Here is a 19,234-nt window from a genome sequence, read left to right on the forward strand (position 1 = left end):
AAGAGCGTATCTTTCTCTGTCTTAATTTCTTCGTATAAATATTTCAAATATTCAATATGGTTTGTGTACAGTTTCATTGCAATGTAGATATTAATTATTCTATAAATAAACAAATAAATAAATTATATATATGGAACAAGTGATCTCTGCACGCCACAATAAAACTTTATACTTTGAGAATTAAATATTTATGTTAAAAAAATTAAATTTTTTATCGTTATTTTGTGTAATACATTCCTGTATATTTCCATTGGAGCACAAAAATAAAAAAATGTTATTAATTCTCTCTCTTATGAAATAATTTTTGATTCAAGTTATTCTAAACCGCTAAATTTTATTTATTATTTATAAATTGCGATTTATAATAATCTATAATTATTTCATTAGTTCAGTATATGTATGTGTATAATACATCCTTAATTTCACAGACGTGAATTAATTTCTTTATTCTATGGATTCCTCGTTGAGTCGATATTTCGTGGATTTATTTCCCCTAAGTATGAATATTTTATTCATGTAAATATGTGTACTTATATAAAACGCATTCAAATAAAACCGCTTCTTCCGAATGGGTAAAATACAGGCACGCGATATAATCTCGCGATGATGATCTCATTTGTTATTTAATTTAATACACGTGTTACAGCAGACAACTGAAAGCGTCTCTGTAATAAGATTATAAGAGATTACGATTACTCAAATCTCACAAATAGCGTATTTTATTTAATTATTAAATATACTATTTTCATTTATAACCAGCATCCTTGACTCCTAAATCTCATTAATTTCAAGCTGCTATCTTAAAAATCATGAATCTCCGACTTTATAAACATTTATATTTTTATAATCGATCTCACAACTTTCATATCGTTATTATTTTATGCAATTACGTTACGATTCACAAATCGGTATAGAAGAAAAAAGGAAAGATGAGTTCGATCTAATAAAAATAAAGTTACTAACTCTGACTGGATTCAATATAGTTGCGCGATCATTATTCATAATTGGCCAGCTCCTTTCTTTAATGCTTGCATTGTTAGATAATAGCGTTACTTGGATTTATAAAAGAATGCAATATCGTGAGGATTCCGCACGATGAAAGGGTAGTTATGATTAGATTAGGCACGTTAAGAACACTGCGAAAATTAAAATTTCAAACAGATGTACGTTACAAAATTGGACGGATATTGTCGACGATATTATTATAGTTTTTATAATCTTATTTCGATTTCTTACAGTCCCGCAATGTACCATAATTACACGCTCGATATAATTGCAAGCAATTACTGTTAATTACTGTTTAATATGAATTAAATTGTTCTGACGTCACGCGGCGAAGGTTTGATCATTTTTCGAATCGCGTGTGACTGTAATTACAGGTCAAATGTAATTACGAGTAATTATCGATAATTATTTAGTAATCCGAGGTCGATTGTCGCTCGGTGGAATTGAAAAACCATTTATAAACTTCTGACATGGAAATTCTTCGTAATCGCCGATTTCGCAAATTATAATGGGCTCAAAATAGGTACTGCGCTACAAAGTATAATTAAAAAGAATAATTTCGTGGAACGTGATCTATTAATTAAAATGTCAAGGTGAAAGTTTGTATAAAAGAATATATTTTCCTCGAAAAATAATATAATATGCATATGAATAAAGCGATACGGAAAAAAATTACTAAACGATTTCTTAAAATATCTAAAAATCCCGCTAAACTGTTAAAAATATAAAATTTAATATACTTTTTTTTAAGTTACACAAGTTAAATTTAATTTTATAACGTTACATCAAATTTAATGTATTTATAACTGAAAAGTATATCTGTGTACGTGTACATGAAATTTAATGTACTTTTCATAAAATTTTATGTAAATTGCATGAAATTCAATATGTTACATTTAAGACTACTAGGTATATTTAGTTTTTAGCTAAACCATTCATACTTATCTCATATATACATACCATATAGCCACAAGTTTCTCCTTTACCGTATTACACTTAAATTCATAACAAAATTGCTTATAGTGTAGCTACAGATTTGAAAGTAATTTTATTAGACTATCAAAATGTAGGACCCTTAAGCATGAGATGCGTAATAATTAAAAGTTTTGTCATTCTAATAATTATTTATTAGAAGTATTTTACAAAATCATTTTAATAATCTATTAAAATTATTTTTAGGTCAATCTGTAGCTAATTAATTGTTATAAATTTTTCAATACTTCAACAAAAACGTTTGTTTTTCATGTACAGATATAAATTTAATTATCACACTAAAATCAAGAGCTGGATCTTAATACTAAAAACAATTTGTGTGAATATTTATAGTATACTGTATAGCACAATTTCCAATCCCATATAAACACAAATTAGAATTAATATAAATCTTATATCTTCTCGAAATAAGGATCTCATTTTTACAATTATAATGATATATACAGGTTTATTATACGCACGCATGCACGCACACATATGTATATAACATGCTATTTGTGGTTATGTTGAAATTGAGACTGAATTCGCATTCCGTGCGAATACGCGTGACCGACATTATTGGCTCGCAATGTGGTATATCGGTGATTATTACACCAATCAATTCGCGTCCGAAGGAAGGGAGGGTCTGTGATGGCGTGGCGAAAAGGTTTAATTACGTACGTCTCGGCGATGACGAAGACAAATACCTAAGTGTGATTGCCAGTAGTAAACTCGTCGAGTTTTCGATCAGCTGGTACCACCGTGACTAAAGTTCCTCGAGGTGCAGACCGCGATGCCGCAGCCCGTTACCGCTTGGACGTGATTGAGTTGCGCCGAATTCGGAAAGATCGTTTAGTATCATATCACCGATGATTTAATAAAAATAAAAAAAAACTACTGTTTCTCTCCATTATTGAATTACTATTCCTTCGACTAGTAAACGTGAATTACTTGGCGCTTTTGCGATGCAATGCCAATAATTGGACCTAAATTTGTATTTCGCGATATTTTACATACCGAAGTTGGTATTCTACATAGTTTCATATATATGTAAAATTTATATTGTACTAATTATAAAAAAATAACTATATAAATATAACTGCGAATGAGTTATATAGTTTAATTCTTCTATCAAAAGTCATGTACTAAATAAAAAATTACCACAAATAAAAGAAAAAAGTATAATTTTGTAATATATAAAAACTTGCAAAAAGTATCAAGAAGTAATACTTTTTTCAAATACTATCTGTAGAGAAGCGGGTTTCCCATGCACTCTCGAAAAGCTTATTAATCTTTGTTAACTGCAACCCATTCTTAAATTCGCATCCCGGAATATCCGGCGGCTTAAGGATACTCCTCTTTAGGCAGGACTGTCGATCTTCTACGCTTTTGCTCAGCAATCTGTCTCTCTCGAAGCCGACAGCGGCGGTGTCACGCCTAGTAGCCGCGGCTAGCCGCGCACGTCGGGAGAAATTTTAATAAACGGTTCCTCGGGTTACCGATGCCCGCATACATAGGTAACACGCACGTACACGGCCAAGTGTTGGAGGTGTTGCCTGGTAGCCGGCAAGACGACGCGGCCGGGGGAGAGAGGTTAATCACCCACGCTGGATTTTAATAAACGGTTCGGGGGGCAAACAAAGCTGGCCATCAATAACCACGGCGCTGCCTCGCTCTCTCGTTCTCTCGTTCCGTCTCTCTTCCTCCATCCGAGGCCCCCACGGCCCACCTCGCCGCCTGACCGACCCGCGGCCATGCCAGGGCCTTTGCCACCAGCTTGTCGAGTCTCGCAGCGGACAGTGAGATAGGCGGAGATTGTATCTCCGTGGTTATTAATTAACCGGCGAGAAGGGAAGGCCCCCTTTCATCACCTCGCAAACGATCTCGCCTTCAGCGAGAGAGGGCCCTCGGCCTTGCCCTAGCATGTATATGGTATACAGCATATAGCTGCAACTCGGTAACCTCTTGCTTGATACGAATACTCTGATCTTTACGCGTATATACAGGAGGACAGATCATCGTGTAGAATAGAAGCTATCAAAATTGTAGATGTTATTAGTCTGCATTACGGAGGTTCTATAAATATCAAACAAGAGGGGGCGCAACGTAATTCTCATTCGTACTGTTTTGCTACTCTACATCTTAGAGAGAAACATAGTAGTATAAAAAACGACTATAGTGACAACTATACTCTCTAAATCTGAATCAGTAACATTCAATTGAAAAAAAAAAAGAACAATTTGAGCATTGTATAATTAAAATGACGATACTTGGAATGAACGATGCGAAATATTAATTAAACCCGCGGTGTTATATCTTATTTGTTATTCAAAATGAAACTATGTAACGACAAATAAACATCATTGTTTCGTGCAACTAATATTCCTCGTTATCATAAAAGAAAATTTCTGTTTTCATCTTTACTTTGAGGAAATATTAGAAGTACATGCAGATAAGCAAAGTCTGGAGTACATTTCGTTATCACAATCGTTTGAAAATATGTTTAATCGAATTCTATTAACAACGCGTACGGAAGATAGAAGATTAGCGTGCTTTTAAACAATACACGCGTTGAGAACATTTTTCTCATTACAGACTTTGTAGAGGACGTGAAATCAGAAGCAGCGAGATCCGCGCGTCGCGATATCGAGATATCTCGCGGAAAAATCAATACGAAACGGCGTAATAGGCACTTACCCGTTTATGGACGTTCGACTGATGAACCAGGATAACGCCGACCTGGCTAACGAATGCCAAGCCTGCAGGGGCAGCGAGTCGGATCTCTCCGCGGATCTTACGAGGAAAATTTCGGCGGCTTTGTCGGGCTGTTCGGCATTGGGACCGGTACCAAGCGGCACCCACAAATCCAGTAGATCTTCTCTGATCTTGCTCTTGTCTACCCTATACCACTGTAAAAATAAAAACATAATTGTTACCATCATATTCTCGTATTCAACAGAACTTTTTCATTTAACTATTCTATTAATAAATAATAAATAAAAGTAATTTTATTTATTTTTCTGTAATTTTACACGAATATACTTTTCGCTTTTATTTTAGTGTTAATAGATAATAAGCCAATTAATAAAAAAATCTTGATATTATACCTATAAGTAGAATTATTTATAAATTTATTAAATTACAAACTTGAATACGTGATCTATGCAAAATTCTTAGGATTACATTTAAGAGGTAATATTTTTATATAATATATTATATCACATATATAAAAATAGTAGGCAAGTAAGAATTGATTTTCTCGGAATGTGTTGCGTAATCACACAGGTAAAATTATTCCATCGTTAAAATCATCTTGCTGTACAAGGCAGATCAATTTGCGGGAATAAAATTTGTGAAGTTCCAAGTATATATTCCATTAACGTCTCACCGGGCGGGCCGCCGAAAATGTATTTCTCGCTTCATTACGGCCGCGTATTATGGTATTAACGATACGTATATCCCTCGGTCGCGGATCAATTTTCCTCTCGAAACTCTCACATATTTCGAGAGTTCGCGTAATTACGCGCTGTTGGGTTTCTTCTTTCATTTTTTCTCCTTCGCGGTCTCTCTTGCAAAACACACATATCGTCGACTGCCAGGAGGATACGCATCGCCATAACGTCTCGGTTCGGTACGGACGACGCCGAAGTTTCGACACGTTAATGCGCGAAAAAAATAAAAACTTACGAAGTCTTATATTTCATTACGGCGCCGTACAACCGATGGACGTCGCATCCGTTGAACATTTTTCGCTTCATTATCGAAGCCACGTATCGCGACATTAACAATTCTTTTCTCGCCTGCCGCGCGCCGTCCGTGTCCTCGTTCTCGTCCTCGAGGAGAACCGCGAAACGCCACACAGTCCGAAAAGCAATTACGTTGACCGGTCGACTGGTCCACCGGGCCTTGCGCTACTACACGACAGATATCCGATTTCACCGTCAGCTTCCGAGAATGAGAACCAATTACGCGGCCCCGAGGCATTAAGGAATCGATCTAATTTGCGCGCGCGTTCGGCGGCGCGGCGCGGCGCGGAGCGGTGGCTCTTAATGGCGAGAGAGCCGGCCGATGAAATTATACGAAAATGTAATCAAGGCGCTTTTTGTCTCGTTTCGCTTCGAGCGGGGCAGGGGCGTAATTAGGAATGCTTTTGCGCTTCGCGACGGGGGACACTTGTTGCTCGCTCCGCTTCTCTCCCGCTCCCTCATTTTCTCTTGCCACATCTCTCTCTCTCTATCTCTCTCTCTCTCTTCCTCTCCTTTCCCTTTTTTCTTTCATTTCATCTTTCCTTCCTTCCGTCCTTTTCCCGCTCGCTATCTCCTATTCTCTCTCGATTGTCTCTCCTTTTCCCGTTCCTTCTCTCACCATAAATTTCTCTCCTTCTCTGTCCTGTTCCCGCGTCTGACTCTTCGGTAGTCGAGAGCTCGAAAAAGGATGAAGGAGCCGGCGGGGGAAAAAAGCCGGGAGATGGAAGGACCTCGCCACAGAAGGAGAGTAATTAACACCGTGGTGCCCAGGTGCGCGGCCCTAAGAAGTCGTTTATGGATCGCCCGGTTGCCGCGGCCGCGTAGCCGGCCATCAATTAGATTCTCTAATTAAAACAGTCCACTCTTCTCGCCGCGGCAGTACATTAACTTGGCTCTACACTGCACCAAGTCCCACCGATCGACTTTGTCATCGTCCACCGGGCGGAGGCGCGACGGATCGTCGCGTTTCTTGTTCCGAGGGCCGGGCAGCTTGCCTGGCATTCGATAAGACCCACGATATAACACCTCGGTTTACTAGCGGTATGAGAATGTCGGACTTTCGCAAAACGCGCTCTCGATCGATGCCGGATGAGTAATCGTGTTTCGCGAACGAGCCCTGATCTTACATCTTCTACAACTTTCAAGGACGGTATCTTTTTAGATGAATCAAAATATTTTCGCGATGCACAATGAATCGCGGAATTTATGTACCTACATGAATGCGATATTACTTGCAATTGCACTTTTGTACAAGCTATCATTCGTGAGATATTTATTTTCAACCGTGAATTTTTATTAATGAATTTGCTCGTGCACGAGTTTTTTTTGTTTAGTCGAAGAAGATATTTTCTGTCGTATTGAAATTTTGTGTTAAATTTAACATACTTCACGTGTTCCCACCCAAAGGTCCACCCAAATTTTGGTATCAATTTAGCACAAGATGAATATCTTAATGTGAACTGTATAAATTTAAATTCAAGCTAACATTGTAAAAACGTTCTAAATATAAGCTATTGTCTTTTATTCGTTTATCTTAATATCTTAAAAGAAAAAATCACATTATTTTTATTTATTTACGTACTCATACGTCGATTGATTCACATTTTGACATGACACTTGGAAGTTAAAAATAACAAAATGTTTAACTCAAGAGTTATATCATCTTTGTTGTCCAAACGAGCATTATAACTCGGATATGTTAAATATTCAATGTAAAGTTTTAACAAAGAATGATTTTCACACAAATATTTTTCTCTATTTTTATACACAGAAATTAAAATAAGATATATTATGAAATCAATAACTTGTGTAGTAATACATATTATTTAATAATTATATTAATCTCATATAATAGCCTTAGATTAGATTTACAGCTTTTAAAAAACAACGACTGTTTTTTAATCGATCGAAAAATAGATTGAAAAAAATATCAACCGTTTATGTGAAGATGTAAGTATCTTTATTTCTCTTATTTTTATTAACATATATCTTTATTTCTTTTGATAGTATACTTTTGACATCTCTTGCTTTTTTTGTAGTAAAAAAGCATGGTAGATCATTTCGAAGGTAATACCGAAACAAAGAAGTGTCCAGCGATACACGCGTGGAAGTGTGAAGACAAGCACTACCGCGGTGTTCGCGACATGGCGCAAAGAGGACGCCGCGCGTGCAATTTTAATTATGGCTACCAGCGTGTGTCGCTAATTGCAGGTAGCCCGACGCGCTCACCCCACGTCATCACACTTTGATTCGACTTTTTCCCCCAGGACATTACAAATGGCTACCGACGTGGTCGCGCGCGCTGCCGGACAGCATTCCTCTTCGTGTCATTAGTGGCGACTTTCTGCGCAGCGCCGGGGACTTAAGGGAAGGAAGGATCCGGGACGTGGCGGAGAAACGCGGACGGAGAATGAGAGACAATCGACTGCTACCTCCATGCCTTCCGTGTAGCCACGCACCAATCGCGCCTCTCGGCAACCGACAACAAGTAGCCGACTCGGAAATCGCAGCCATCTAAATCAACGTCGCGCGTTCACCGCGACGAACGGACGAAATAACGCCGGGGAAAAAAATCTAACGCCCTCGACCTCAAGATCCTCACGAGATACGCTCCGGCGCATGTCATTTATATGCAGTATGTATTTTGGATCTCATACGACAATTGTGATCATTTCTATTTGTTTCGTAGTAGGTATATGTACTTAGAGAATGTTTAAAGCCGTAATCACACTAGCGATTGCACGATTGTGATTAATGATTGAGTATTACTTTTTATCAACCAGTTAGAGCAAAGTAATCGGTAACTGCTTCGTTCTGATTGGTTGAAAAGTAATTCTCAATCGTCAATCACAATCGCGCAATCGCTAGTGTAATTACGGCTTAAGACTATGATTGCCCCCCCTTCTCCTGTTAAGTAATTTTATTCCGACGTCATGTTTAATCAGCACGTACGTTTATATTATGATTATAACTATTATTGTTTACCAACCATATATGTATTTTCTGATAGGTTTTATATTTTGATAAAATATAAATATAATTATTGTTGCTAATATTATAACAATAAAATTGAGCTCACAATCAAAATTATTTCACCGTAAGGTCATAGCCACAAATACCAAACACTTTTCTCAATAATAATTGTCGACCCAAAGAACTCGACGAATATAAATAAAACAATCTTTCAACGCGAGAAAGATTGGCATTGATAACGTTTAGAAATCATAGTATTTTAACCTATATGTAAAAAGTTTCGATAGGAAAGTGGAGATTATTGCGAAATTTTATTGAGGAATACGTCGTTAAGAATGCCTGAGTGAAGGTACATTTTATACAATTCTCGAATATAAAATAACGGGGTAGTGGCTTACGCGATTATGCTGTTCGCTCTGTAACAACGGTGAGTTTCGCTCTATGATCTGAGATTTGCGAGTGGAGTCTGTGTTGTGATCATCGTGGAGTTACGTTCGAAGGCGCACTTTGTCCAAGACGGTTATGCGTTGCTTTATGCCGGCACGGAACGATGCATGGGAAAACTTGTAAAACGTAAACTGTAACATTGGGCTATCATTCGGACGATCGGAATGCGCTTTTGTGACATGCGTTCGTTGAATTGATATGTGTTTACCGAATTGCTTTCATGTAGTGTGACGACATATTTACCGAGTCTTGATTTTAAATACATTCTTCGTTCTTGTTTTATCTAGATAAAATATTAATAAATATAAAACTAATAAAATGGTATAAATATTAATAAATATAAATATGTACGAAAATTTGATCAATCTTGGAATTCATTCTTAATCTCCATAATTTTGTTGTACAATACATCTTCATAACTAAGCTTGAATTTAAATTTTATATTAAAGGAAAGAAATTAATTAAAGAGAGAAGCGCAATTAATAAGATATCCACTTCAGCATCATTATTAAATTAACGATCGATTTAATTGGTGATATTATTTCAGAGCTTAAGTTTACGATTATTGCGTTTTTATAAAATCCGACGTACAGCTTATACATACTTATCTGAAACGTACGTCTGTATGTCTTTAACGTTTACGTATAAATATTAGGGGTATCAAAATCTATGTGTAAGCATCGACCACATTTAATTCTTCTCTTTTACATATTTTCATTTTATTTAAATAGTTATTTTATTGAAATAATGATGACGAAAAATGATAAGACTTTTGGCATTTTTTTTTTGAGTCAATGCGTTTGACTATTCTCGAAACATGCTATTGTTGACTGCCGTAGAGCCATCCAGAATCGTTTTCGCGCAAGTCTGTTTCTTTTTCTTTTCTCGAGATCTCTTCTTCCGGTCTGAGAGAAAATTGAACACGCGTAAACGGTGCAAACTGCGAACGATAAACAACGTCGTCGAGCGGTTTATGTTTCCCTCGCGGAATACTGGAGATGTTTGGCCGCTCAGCTACGCGGGGCTTCTCGGATTCCTGAGGCGTGTTGGATCGTGAGTCAAACGCATTCTCTTCCCGCGCCATTATGTTATTGCTGCTAGGGTGGTGGCGCGGACCGACAGGCGTTATATCGACGCTGTAGGAGAGGAACGAGAACCCCCGTCTCTCCCGTTCTCTAGACAATTTTTTTCTCCCGGGTGAATGCTTTCTTCTTTCTCCTTGACGAGGGCACGCGACGAGATTTCGCGCTTTACAAAGGAAACCCCTCGATCGCTCCAAGAATTAAGACTTATATTCGGAAGGACGGTCAGATGCTCGCACATAAAAGTATTACGAAAATATTACTGAGAATTTACGTACGTTGGTTTTAGGTTTAGTTTTGCAAAAAATAGTTCACAAAGCTTTGAAGAAATGCAGTAAAATGCAGTAAAATGCAGTAAAATGTTTCTTTGTAAACGCATTAATATTTGAAATATTTCTGATTTTTAATAAAATCTTTTATATTTAAGGCTAACCACTCACTACGAATATTTAAACTCTTCTTTTATTTTGGAATGGAATAAAAGTAAGTATATTGTCGAAATTTGACAGCTATCGTATACAGTTTATTTTTCATTTTTTGATCATGACAAAGGCATAATTTAATTTTAAATATATGATTACTTTTTATCACAAGGGATGTTTTTCGATATATTTTATAAATTTATTCTACCGGTTGTAAATACTGTTTTATTAAAAAATATTTATACTTTAATATAATTTGCAAAAATTATTATTTTCCTGTTTTTTCCTTTGTGATATTAAACCCAAGTTGACTATAGTGAGTAGGGAACTTAAATGAATAAAATAATTCATTAAATACTGAAGCCATAGAGGTGTACAGAAAAATAACAACATTTCTACGTCAAGAAGCCGATTTGCAAAATTTTATTGAACGCCTGAGGTAAAATCTACAAAGTGCACCGACGAAGAGCAATCGATGGAAAACTGAAGCGGTGAAAGCGCGAAGTAAAGCTCGTACCCCTTTCGTAAAAATCACACGAAGGGAGCGCGAGTATCTTGATTGGGAAAGCAACGGCGCGGTGTAACTAACCGTAAGGAGTTTTCATCGAGATCGACAATCGACTAACGAGGCCAGCCGCGCCTAGAATATCAGTTCGTTTGCGCCGAAAAGAGAGACGTAAATACGTATTCGGGAAACACCTTCGAAGGAAACGATGGAGACGGCCATGGCAAAAATAATACGCTTTTTAAATATAACATATTTTGATCTTAAGAAAATTGAAATACTTTTCTATACTTGCAAATATTGGTAGTGAAATATTTTGCATATAGTGATGCAATTTACGACAAAAATATTGTAACCCGTGAAGATAGAATGCAGGAGATTTTGTTAAATGTGTACTGTCCGCCTAAACCGTTACGACTACTGCAAAACAAGCTAGTAAAATTGATAATTTATATGAATACAAATGTCAACTGCAAATAAATTCAAGCCAGTCTTGTTTCAAAACATTCTTACCTTTTCACACTCTAAAAAATATCGATGTGGATAATAAATATTACGTCGTGTGTATATAATTCTCATTGTGTATGTCTGTAAAGTGTCAAGATTAATATCAACACGATAAGGATTCAACATGCATGAGATTTAAATCAATACCAATATTTTTTAGAGTACATTATTGGTACTCATATTATTAGATATTAAACACCTTTTTTCAATAAAACATTAAAATTAGTTATTAGTTAATCATTCTTTTTATAAATCTTATGTACTTGGTGATTTTCGTTCATAGATTCGATATTTTCAAGTACGATTTAAAAGACACACATTTTAGGCGATTGGTTCAAGTCTTATCTTTTTTGCAGTACGTTATAGAGAGACATAATAAATTAGTTTATTATTGATGAAAAATGAAACAGTAAGAATCTTATTTGATCGTAAATGTGAATACACAACAAAACCAATAGGAAAAAAGCCCGTAACGATCGAGGATGGATTCTTATAGTACTTAAATAATTCTATAAATTTGATATACTTGTACATATATAAGTCACTTAAATGTGCGCCAAATTGATTTTTCGGACTTAGAAACGTAACTAAATTTGTAGTAATATCATAATTAAATTTGATGTGTTCATAAAAATTTAATATTTTTCGTGGTAAATAAATTTATGTACAGATTAATTATTTTTCCAGCATATTAAGATCTATTTAATAAATGCCTATTGAGTTTAAAAAATTGTAATATTACTACAGTAATTGTGTTTTTAAGTCTGAAAAATCAATTCAACGCAGTTCAAATAACTATACATACAAATGGTATATAAATAAATTCACATAGAATTATTTAAACAATAAAAATCCAACTTCGACCGTTAGGCTTTATTTCCTATTAGTTGTAAAAAATTAAACCTGTAATAATAGAATAATAGCCTGAACTATCAAGCTATAATTTCTAATGTTTATTTGCGTAGAAATCAGTACCAATCTAGAAGTTCATACATGTAAGTGCTAATATTATCTTTCTGTCGAATAAATAAATCCGCGCATTTCCTGGTCTTACGTTTCTTCCTTCGTTCTGCCGTTTCAGATAGTGGTCGCAACTATAAAAAATTACCCTCATAAAAATAAGAGATAGGACAAAATAAAAAGTCCGAGAAAACCGAGCTAACGAGATCTCTCTCATCTCCGTTATTCCGGAGTAAAGTCTGTTTCCTCGCTATTTTGAAGTCAGCGCCTTAAAATCCAGGTTCGCGTGAACTTTCGGCGACACACAAAGAGTATCTTCCGCGTTACCTCGCCAGATATCATTTCCACTCCGGGAACCGGTATCACTTCTCTCGTACGTGCGATCTCATTTGTCAGTCAAAGTCCTGTTTTCCAGAAATTTCCGACGTTCCTCGCGGCGAAAGAGAGATTGAAATATTTATATATTTTGAAGATTAAAAAAGTACAAAATTTCCAAAATTGATTTTATATCTATATAAAGCATAAACTCGAAAAAATCCGTAATAAAAAGTATTATGAGCATTTCTCTGTCTACAAATTTTTTCGAGTTCGTGCTTTATATTGTATATATAATAATTTGAGTATATGACAGTGCAGACAATAATATAAATAGACAAATTACTACGTACACAAAAGTAATTTACGCATCAACAATATTCCAACTTATTTAGATATTTTAATGTATTCAATAAAAAAGCAAGCTGTACTATCACAAAAATATTTTTAATATACATAAATGTATTTATTGTTGAACATGTAAATATTTTATGCTCTTATAACTATATAGAATATCCAAAGCCACCGGATGCTCTTTTAACAGATTCTTTGGCCAATTTCGAAGTCGATATTTCCTTCATGAAAAAGGCATGACAGGCGCGAAGTGCCTAAAAAGCTTGCATTCGTGTCAATTAAATATTAACAAGACCCGGCGCTAAATCGATTTAATATTGTAAAGGAAAGAAAAGATGCTTCTCTCTGCGCGTAGGTTTTTATTACGAAAGAATTTTTAATTACACCCATTTCCACGACGTTGGCGAGTCCACACGTCCATCCGCAGAAATCAGTTTCCTGACGTAACCGGTCCGCAGGCTCGGCCACGTGCGATTATGCGGCACGATAAGCGGAGATCCGTCGGCCATTCGGATTTATCGCGGATCCTGTGTCGAGATCCTCCTTCGCGATGACCAAGTGATGACCAAGTCGACCGGTCGACCGACCGGGAGGACGAAGACGGAGCTTCGCGAGAGAAAGAGACTCCGGGTCATAAACGCGCGAAGCGTATCATTCGCTCTCGGTCCCCCAAACAATTTTACGCGTCCCTAAAACCCGCCACGAGATAGCGCATCTGGTCGCGGCAACTTCTTTTTTTATGTTCCCGCGAATAAGCCGAGTAATGAATATCATAGGGACGAAGGGCGGCGAAGAGGGCGCTCGAGGTGTTATTTGCGTCACCGTTTAGGGGCGGTCATGCATGCGATGCGTACGCGATCGCGTCGATAGGTTCACTTTAACGTCGGTATTTACAGCAAGATCGATAGTATCAGGCACTACGGCGTATAGGTATCATCCGAGTCTGTAAATGTAACGCAAATTGTTATCATATCGTAACAGATCGTTTCATGTTCCACGTGAATACTTCCACGAAGCGTCCGAGTCTTCTTCTAACGTGTTGGAACATCGACGCAAGTGTAGCGTGACATGTGTCATAAATTTGCCCGAGGTTATGCGGATTTTGATTGATAACAAGTGTTTCGGATTACTGATGTTAGTAATTTGACGTTGCAATATTGGCGACTGACCGATAAAAAATTATGATATCGAGAAGACTGATTAGTCTGACAAAAGACAGCCTTACGGAATACGAGAGGTAATAATGAAAATGGCAAATGTTGTGGAAAATAAAGTGAAATTAGTCGTTCTTAACCTTTCATTTCTAGCATGTCCAGAATGCTTCCGTCTTATAAATTCTAAATATATGAATGCCATTTATATACATTATATACATATATATATAACGTAAAAAATATTTTACAATTAAAAAATATTTCATTTATCTTCATACATCTAAAAGATGTATAAAATATGATCAAACTTTGCAATTATAAAAAAAAATAATAAAAATTGAGATATAAAAAATATTGGAGTATATTCCATATACAAATTATCATAGGTATTTAAAAAAAACTACGGATTAAATATTACACGTAAAAATCATAAATAATAAATATTAATTGTATAACAAATACACACAACGTAAATCGTACAAAGTTATAAATAAAAATGCAAAAAGGTTTCCTTGTATTTGTTATGATTGTTTCTTCCCTCATGACAATCGATTGTTCTCTCTTCTCCTTTCTGTTTCCGCTAAACATTTGTACGGTCACGAGTACTGCTGTACCTAATTGCATCTCACATTATACGTTTATGTATTGACAATTCGGGAACTAATATTGATCACTGTGATTACGCATGATATACTTAAGATTTTTAAGAAATAGAACACACAACACGCTCCGATAGAAGGGTGCGAGAGAAAAAAAAAAGGAGCAGAGAATAAGGGTCGGGATGCGGGATGGAAGGGTAGGACAACGGCTGAGGGGCCAAACGAGAAGCAACGACGAGATATACTTGTCTTATGCGCGTCTCTCTCCCGGAGTCCCTCGCCTCTTGCCTCCCCTCAAAAGCCTCATCCATCAGTCACTTAATATTTCAAAGCAGCGCCCTGTGCAGCGTTCTATCTTTCTTTCTCTCCCTCGCCCCCTGTCGTCCCTGATCCGGCGGGATGCGCGGACGTTGTCGTGAGCCCTTTTTAAAAGCTTAAAACATCGGTGCGGAGCCGCCGCATCAACACCGCTATACGTTCGGGCTGGGAGGAAAGTTTTTCGACTTTGCTGGGGGATATTAGAGCGCGACGTTCCCGGATGACAATGACGCGACGGCAGCGGCGGACGGGGACGCGCGAAGTGATGTCTCGCGTCGATTTCGTGGGGGAAAAACCTCGCGGGGCAACCTACCACCTCTTTCCTTTCCCTGCCGCTGCCACCCCTTGCCACCGCTCGAAATTCAAATTTCTCGTTTCACGCGACCGAATGGGATTCTTCCCTTCTCCCGTGAGCACCTGCCCGAGTACGCGCCGCAGTCGTTGGAGTCGAGATCGATTCGCTCTGCGTCTCGCGAGGCGGCGGGAAACGAGGACCGGGGAGGGATGGTGCTCGCAAATACGGAGATAAAAGCTCGCTGTTGTTTTCTTTTATCCCCCCCCCGCCCCCCACCCCTTTCTCTCGCCCGCTTTTTGACGAACGAGATGCGACCGGATTGTCCGATTCGAGCAGAAGATGAGCTCGATCTAAGAATGTAATTTCGATCGTAACTTCACATGTAACTCGAGAATCACTCTCGTCGAATGAAATTGCGGAGTTTTCTAGAAAAGATAGAATTTAGTTAAGAATAGATCTTGAAGAGAGATTTCTCTAATAAATTTTAGAGAGTTTTATTGTTGGAAATTAAAACTGATCTTGACATTATAGCGCGGCGAGACGAAAATTATTTGTCTAACTGGATATATAGTTTTCTTTTCGAAAATAGAGAATTGTTGATTTTTATAAAAAAAAAATAGAAATTAATACTAAAACTTCAATTTTTATCCTACCCATTTTATTATATTAGTATTTTAATGAATCTCAATATTAGATATATATTTAATCATTTTGCAGAGTTTTTATACAATACCTTATGCTTTCTCGAAACCTTTAAAAGGGTTTGATAAGAATCCGAAAAAAGGCATAGCAAAAATTTTTTAATTTGAGTTCGTAGAAAATAAAAGAAAAGCTTTTCCGAAATATTGAAAATATATCGCGAAGAGTGTGTAATTTAACGTAATAAATCGAGGAAGTTTAATTTATTAACAAACAAGTAAATTGCAGGCAAAGATATATGTAAATACTGTCAAGGCTTAGAAAAAATGATATCACACCAATCTTAAGTATGCTATTAGCTTGCTATATACTTGAGGAAAAATATTGCCAAAACGATGGTATATGTGACTTCTTTCACGCATCGAAAATATCATATTAACAGATAACGTTATCTTCTGCTTATCCTCCCGGTATTTATGCAGAATTACGTAATCAAGAACTCAGCGCACGGTTTCACATGGCAATTTATCATTTATAATATGTACACTGTGTAGATACACATGTAATAATGAACGTTTTATGATCGTCATCTGCCAGTTCCGTCTTTACAACATTATCATATGTGAATCAAATTGAAATAAAAATGTAACATTTAATTAAAAGTGATATAAAATGTTTATTTATATTAAATTATTTTAAATTGTGAAAAGAGAGTATTATAATTATTTTATATTCAATACTTATCCGCAAAAAATAATAATTAAATTACACATGGAAACATTAAAATATGTTAAATGTAACGTTTGCATTCAGGATGTCCACAAAGAGAATTTTCAAAGATTGAGTAGAAAAAAATTCATATAAACTTATATATGTCCAAAAATACTATATTAAAAAATTTTTAATGTTTCAAAATTTACAAGCAAAATTGTTTTCTACAATTTGTTATATAAGTTATGTGGTTTATACATGAACCGCTTTATTTTGGAAAGAATAATATGCGAGTTTCTCTTAATCAACAATTTCCTTAACGTTGAATCGATCGCAGCGGATCAATCATTTGGTCTCCTAACTAAGTCATAAAGTTTAACGATTCTTGGCTTATATTTATAGGAAACGTATATAAAATATTCATGTAACATAGTTTGTTTACGAGAGAAATACAGAATTAGCTTGGTAATGTAATATTTAAAATGCATTTTACTACTATTTTCAATACAACGTAGAAATATTCGAAAGAGTTTAAAAGTAATTTTAGTTTGATGAATGGATGCCTGTATTCTTGCAGATAAAGGTATTTTCGAATATTTATTGTAACTATTGTGACAACTGATAAAATTCAAATCAAATGATGTACTAACTGTTCTGAATCAATCAACAATTCCAATAACAAATTATAGAAAATAATTGTGGTCATAAATCTGTGAACATTTATAACTTTTTTAATAAACCATTTTCAGACATAAGTTTATAAACTTTTTTCACTTACTCGACCTCATTGATACATTTGTATAAGTTTGGCATCATTCTTTGCAGACACCCGGTATATTTCATTTGTGATGATAAAATGTGGCGTAATACCAATCTCACATGAAACAAGTTATAAGTGTTAAAGCAATTGAATCAATCAGATCTCTTCACAGATATAGGTAACAGTTGTGAAGAATAGATAAATAAAAAAAATCAATATTGTTTGTGCGCGCAAGTGTAGTATTTGATATTGAAATTTTATGAGACATATATGCATGTTCATTAATTCAGTGAGTGATAAATAATGATTTATTATCTACTTAATTTTCTAGAAATGAAGAAAACAGCATAACGCATTTATTTTGCTAATTATGGATATGTCTAGTTTCTCTAATTGCTGTAGTCTTTTATCACAAAAAAATAGAAACAAGTAAAAATATCTTTCTTATTATTCATGTTTAACAAAATGAAAAATAAAATAATTGGCAATATTATATTTAATACATATAATATATAATCATTTCTTTTGTAGGTATTATTGTTAGTAATGTTAAACAGCAACAAAAATTATTATTTTATTCATTTATTTATGTAAAATTTTATTCCAAGATGTCGCATTTGTATGATTTCCAGTAACATTTAAAAAAGTCGACGAGCCGTTTCCTGTTTTTGTGACTTCGATCAGAGGCACATCATCCCAGATCGATGATTTGAAGCTCGAGTATTTTTCGCTTCGGTCGTCATCGTCATGGGGGCCCCGCGATCGTGATCGCCGCGAGTAAATTGGCGTGGACTTCTCCCGTCGTCGCAATTATAAATAGGATAGGAAAGCGCGGATAGAAAGAGAGAGAGAGAGAGAGAGAGAGAGAGAGAGAGAGAGAGAGAGAGAGAGAGAGAGAGGATGTTTCAGGAATATCGAGGACGTAATTATCCCGTAATTACCGAGCGCGGTCTTGACTCTTCAGCAGCTCTACGTCTCGGCGGTTATCCGAGTGGGGGTAGTCAGTGGTTGGCCTTGTGCGGTAATTGTACTAATTATTACTGCCCTTCCCCCCCCCTCGCCCCCGCGCCCCCATGCACCGCCGGGTTTGCTCCCTCCTTCCCCCGCGGCCGCCCAATTACCCCCGGTGGCCCGCGCGAGAGAACCCAGAACTCTCGCGCGGAGATTTCAGAACCTCGTTTCTTGGAAAAAAAATCTTTGTTAGCGCCCGGGATGCCCGCGGGCCGTCGTAAAATTGACGGTGGGAGGTTTCTGGGAAATCGTAATTAATTTACGGCCGCATAAATTAGGGGTAATCGACAGGGGACTAGGCATGCGAGTGTAAGACGAAGCACCGGTATAATTGCGCGTTAAATTTTACGCTGTCACGTGATTACGAAAAATAAAGAAGCGCGGTACACGTAAATACATATCTCTGCAAAAAAAAAAAAAAGAAAGACGCGCAGCTTAATCATCGTTAATAATTCTCAA

The 19,234-nt window shown here is 36.3% G+C and overlaps 1 protein-coding gene across 1 annotated transcript in view; it reads right to left on the bottom strand.

The window, feature by feature from the left end:
- Nucleotides 1-19,234, bottom strand: part of LOC108771999 (methyltransferase-like protein 9) — a 44,806-nt gene that overhangs the window by 20,983 nt on the left and 4,589 nt on the right. Inside the window, exon 2 of the mRNA XM_018537432.1 lies at nt 4,675-4,886. Within this exon, the coding sequence (XP_018392934.1) occupies nt 4,675-4,886 (212 nt within the window). The remainder of the gene's footprint in view (nt 1-4,674; nt 4,887-19,234) is intronic.

This window comes from Cyphomyrmex costatus, unplaced genomic scaffold (assembly GCF_001594065.2).
Source record: "Cyphomyrmex costatus isolate MS0001 unplaced genomic scaffold, Ccosl1.0 scaffold172, whole genome shotgun sequence".
NCBI classification, from domain to species: domain Eukaryota; kingdom Metazoa; phylum Arthropoda; class Insecta; order Hymenoptera; family Formicidae; genus Cyphomyrmex; species Cyphomyrmex costatus.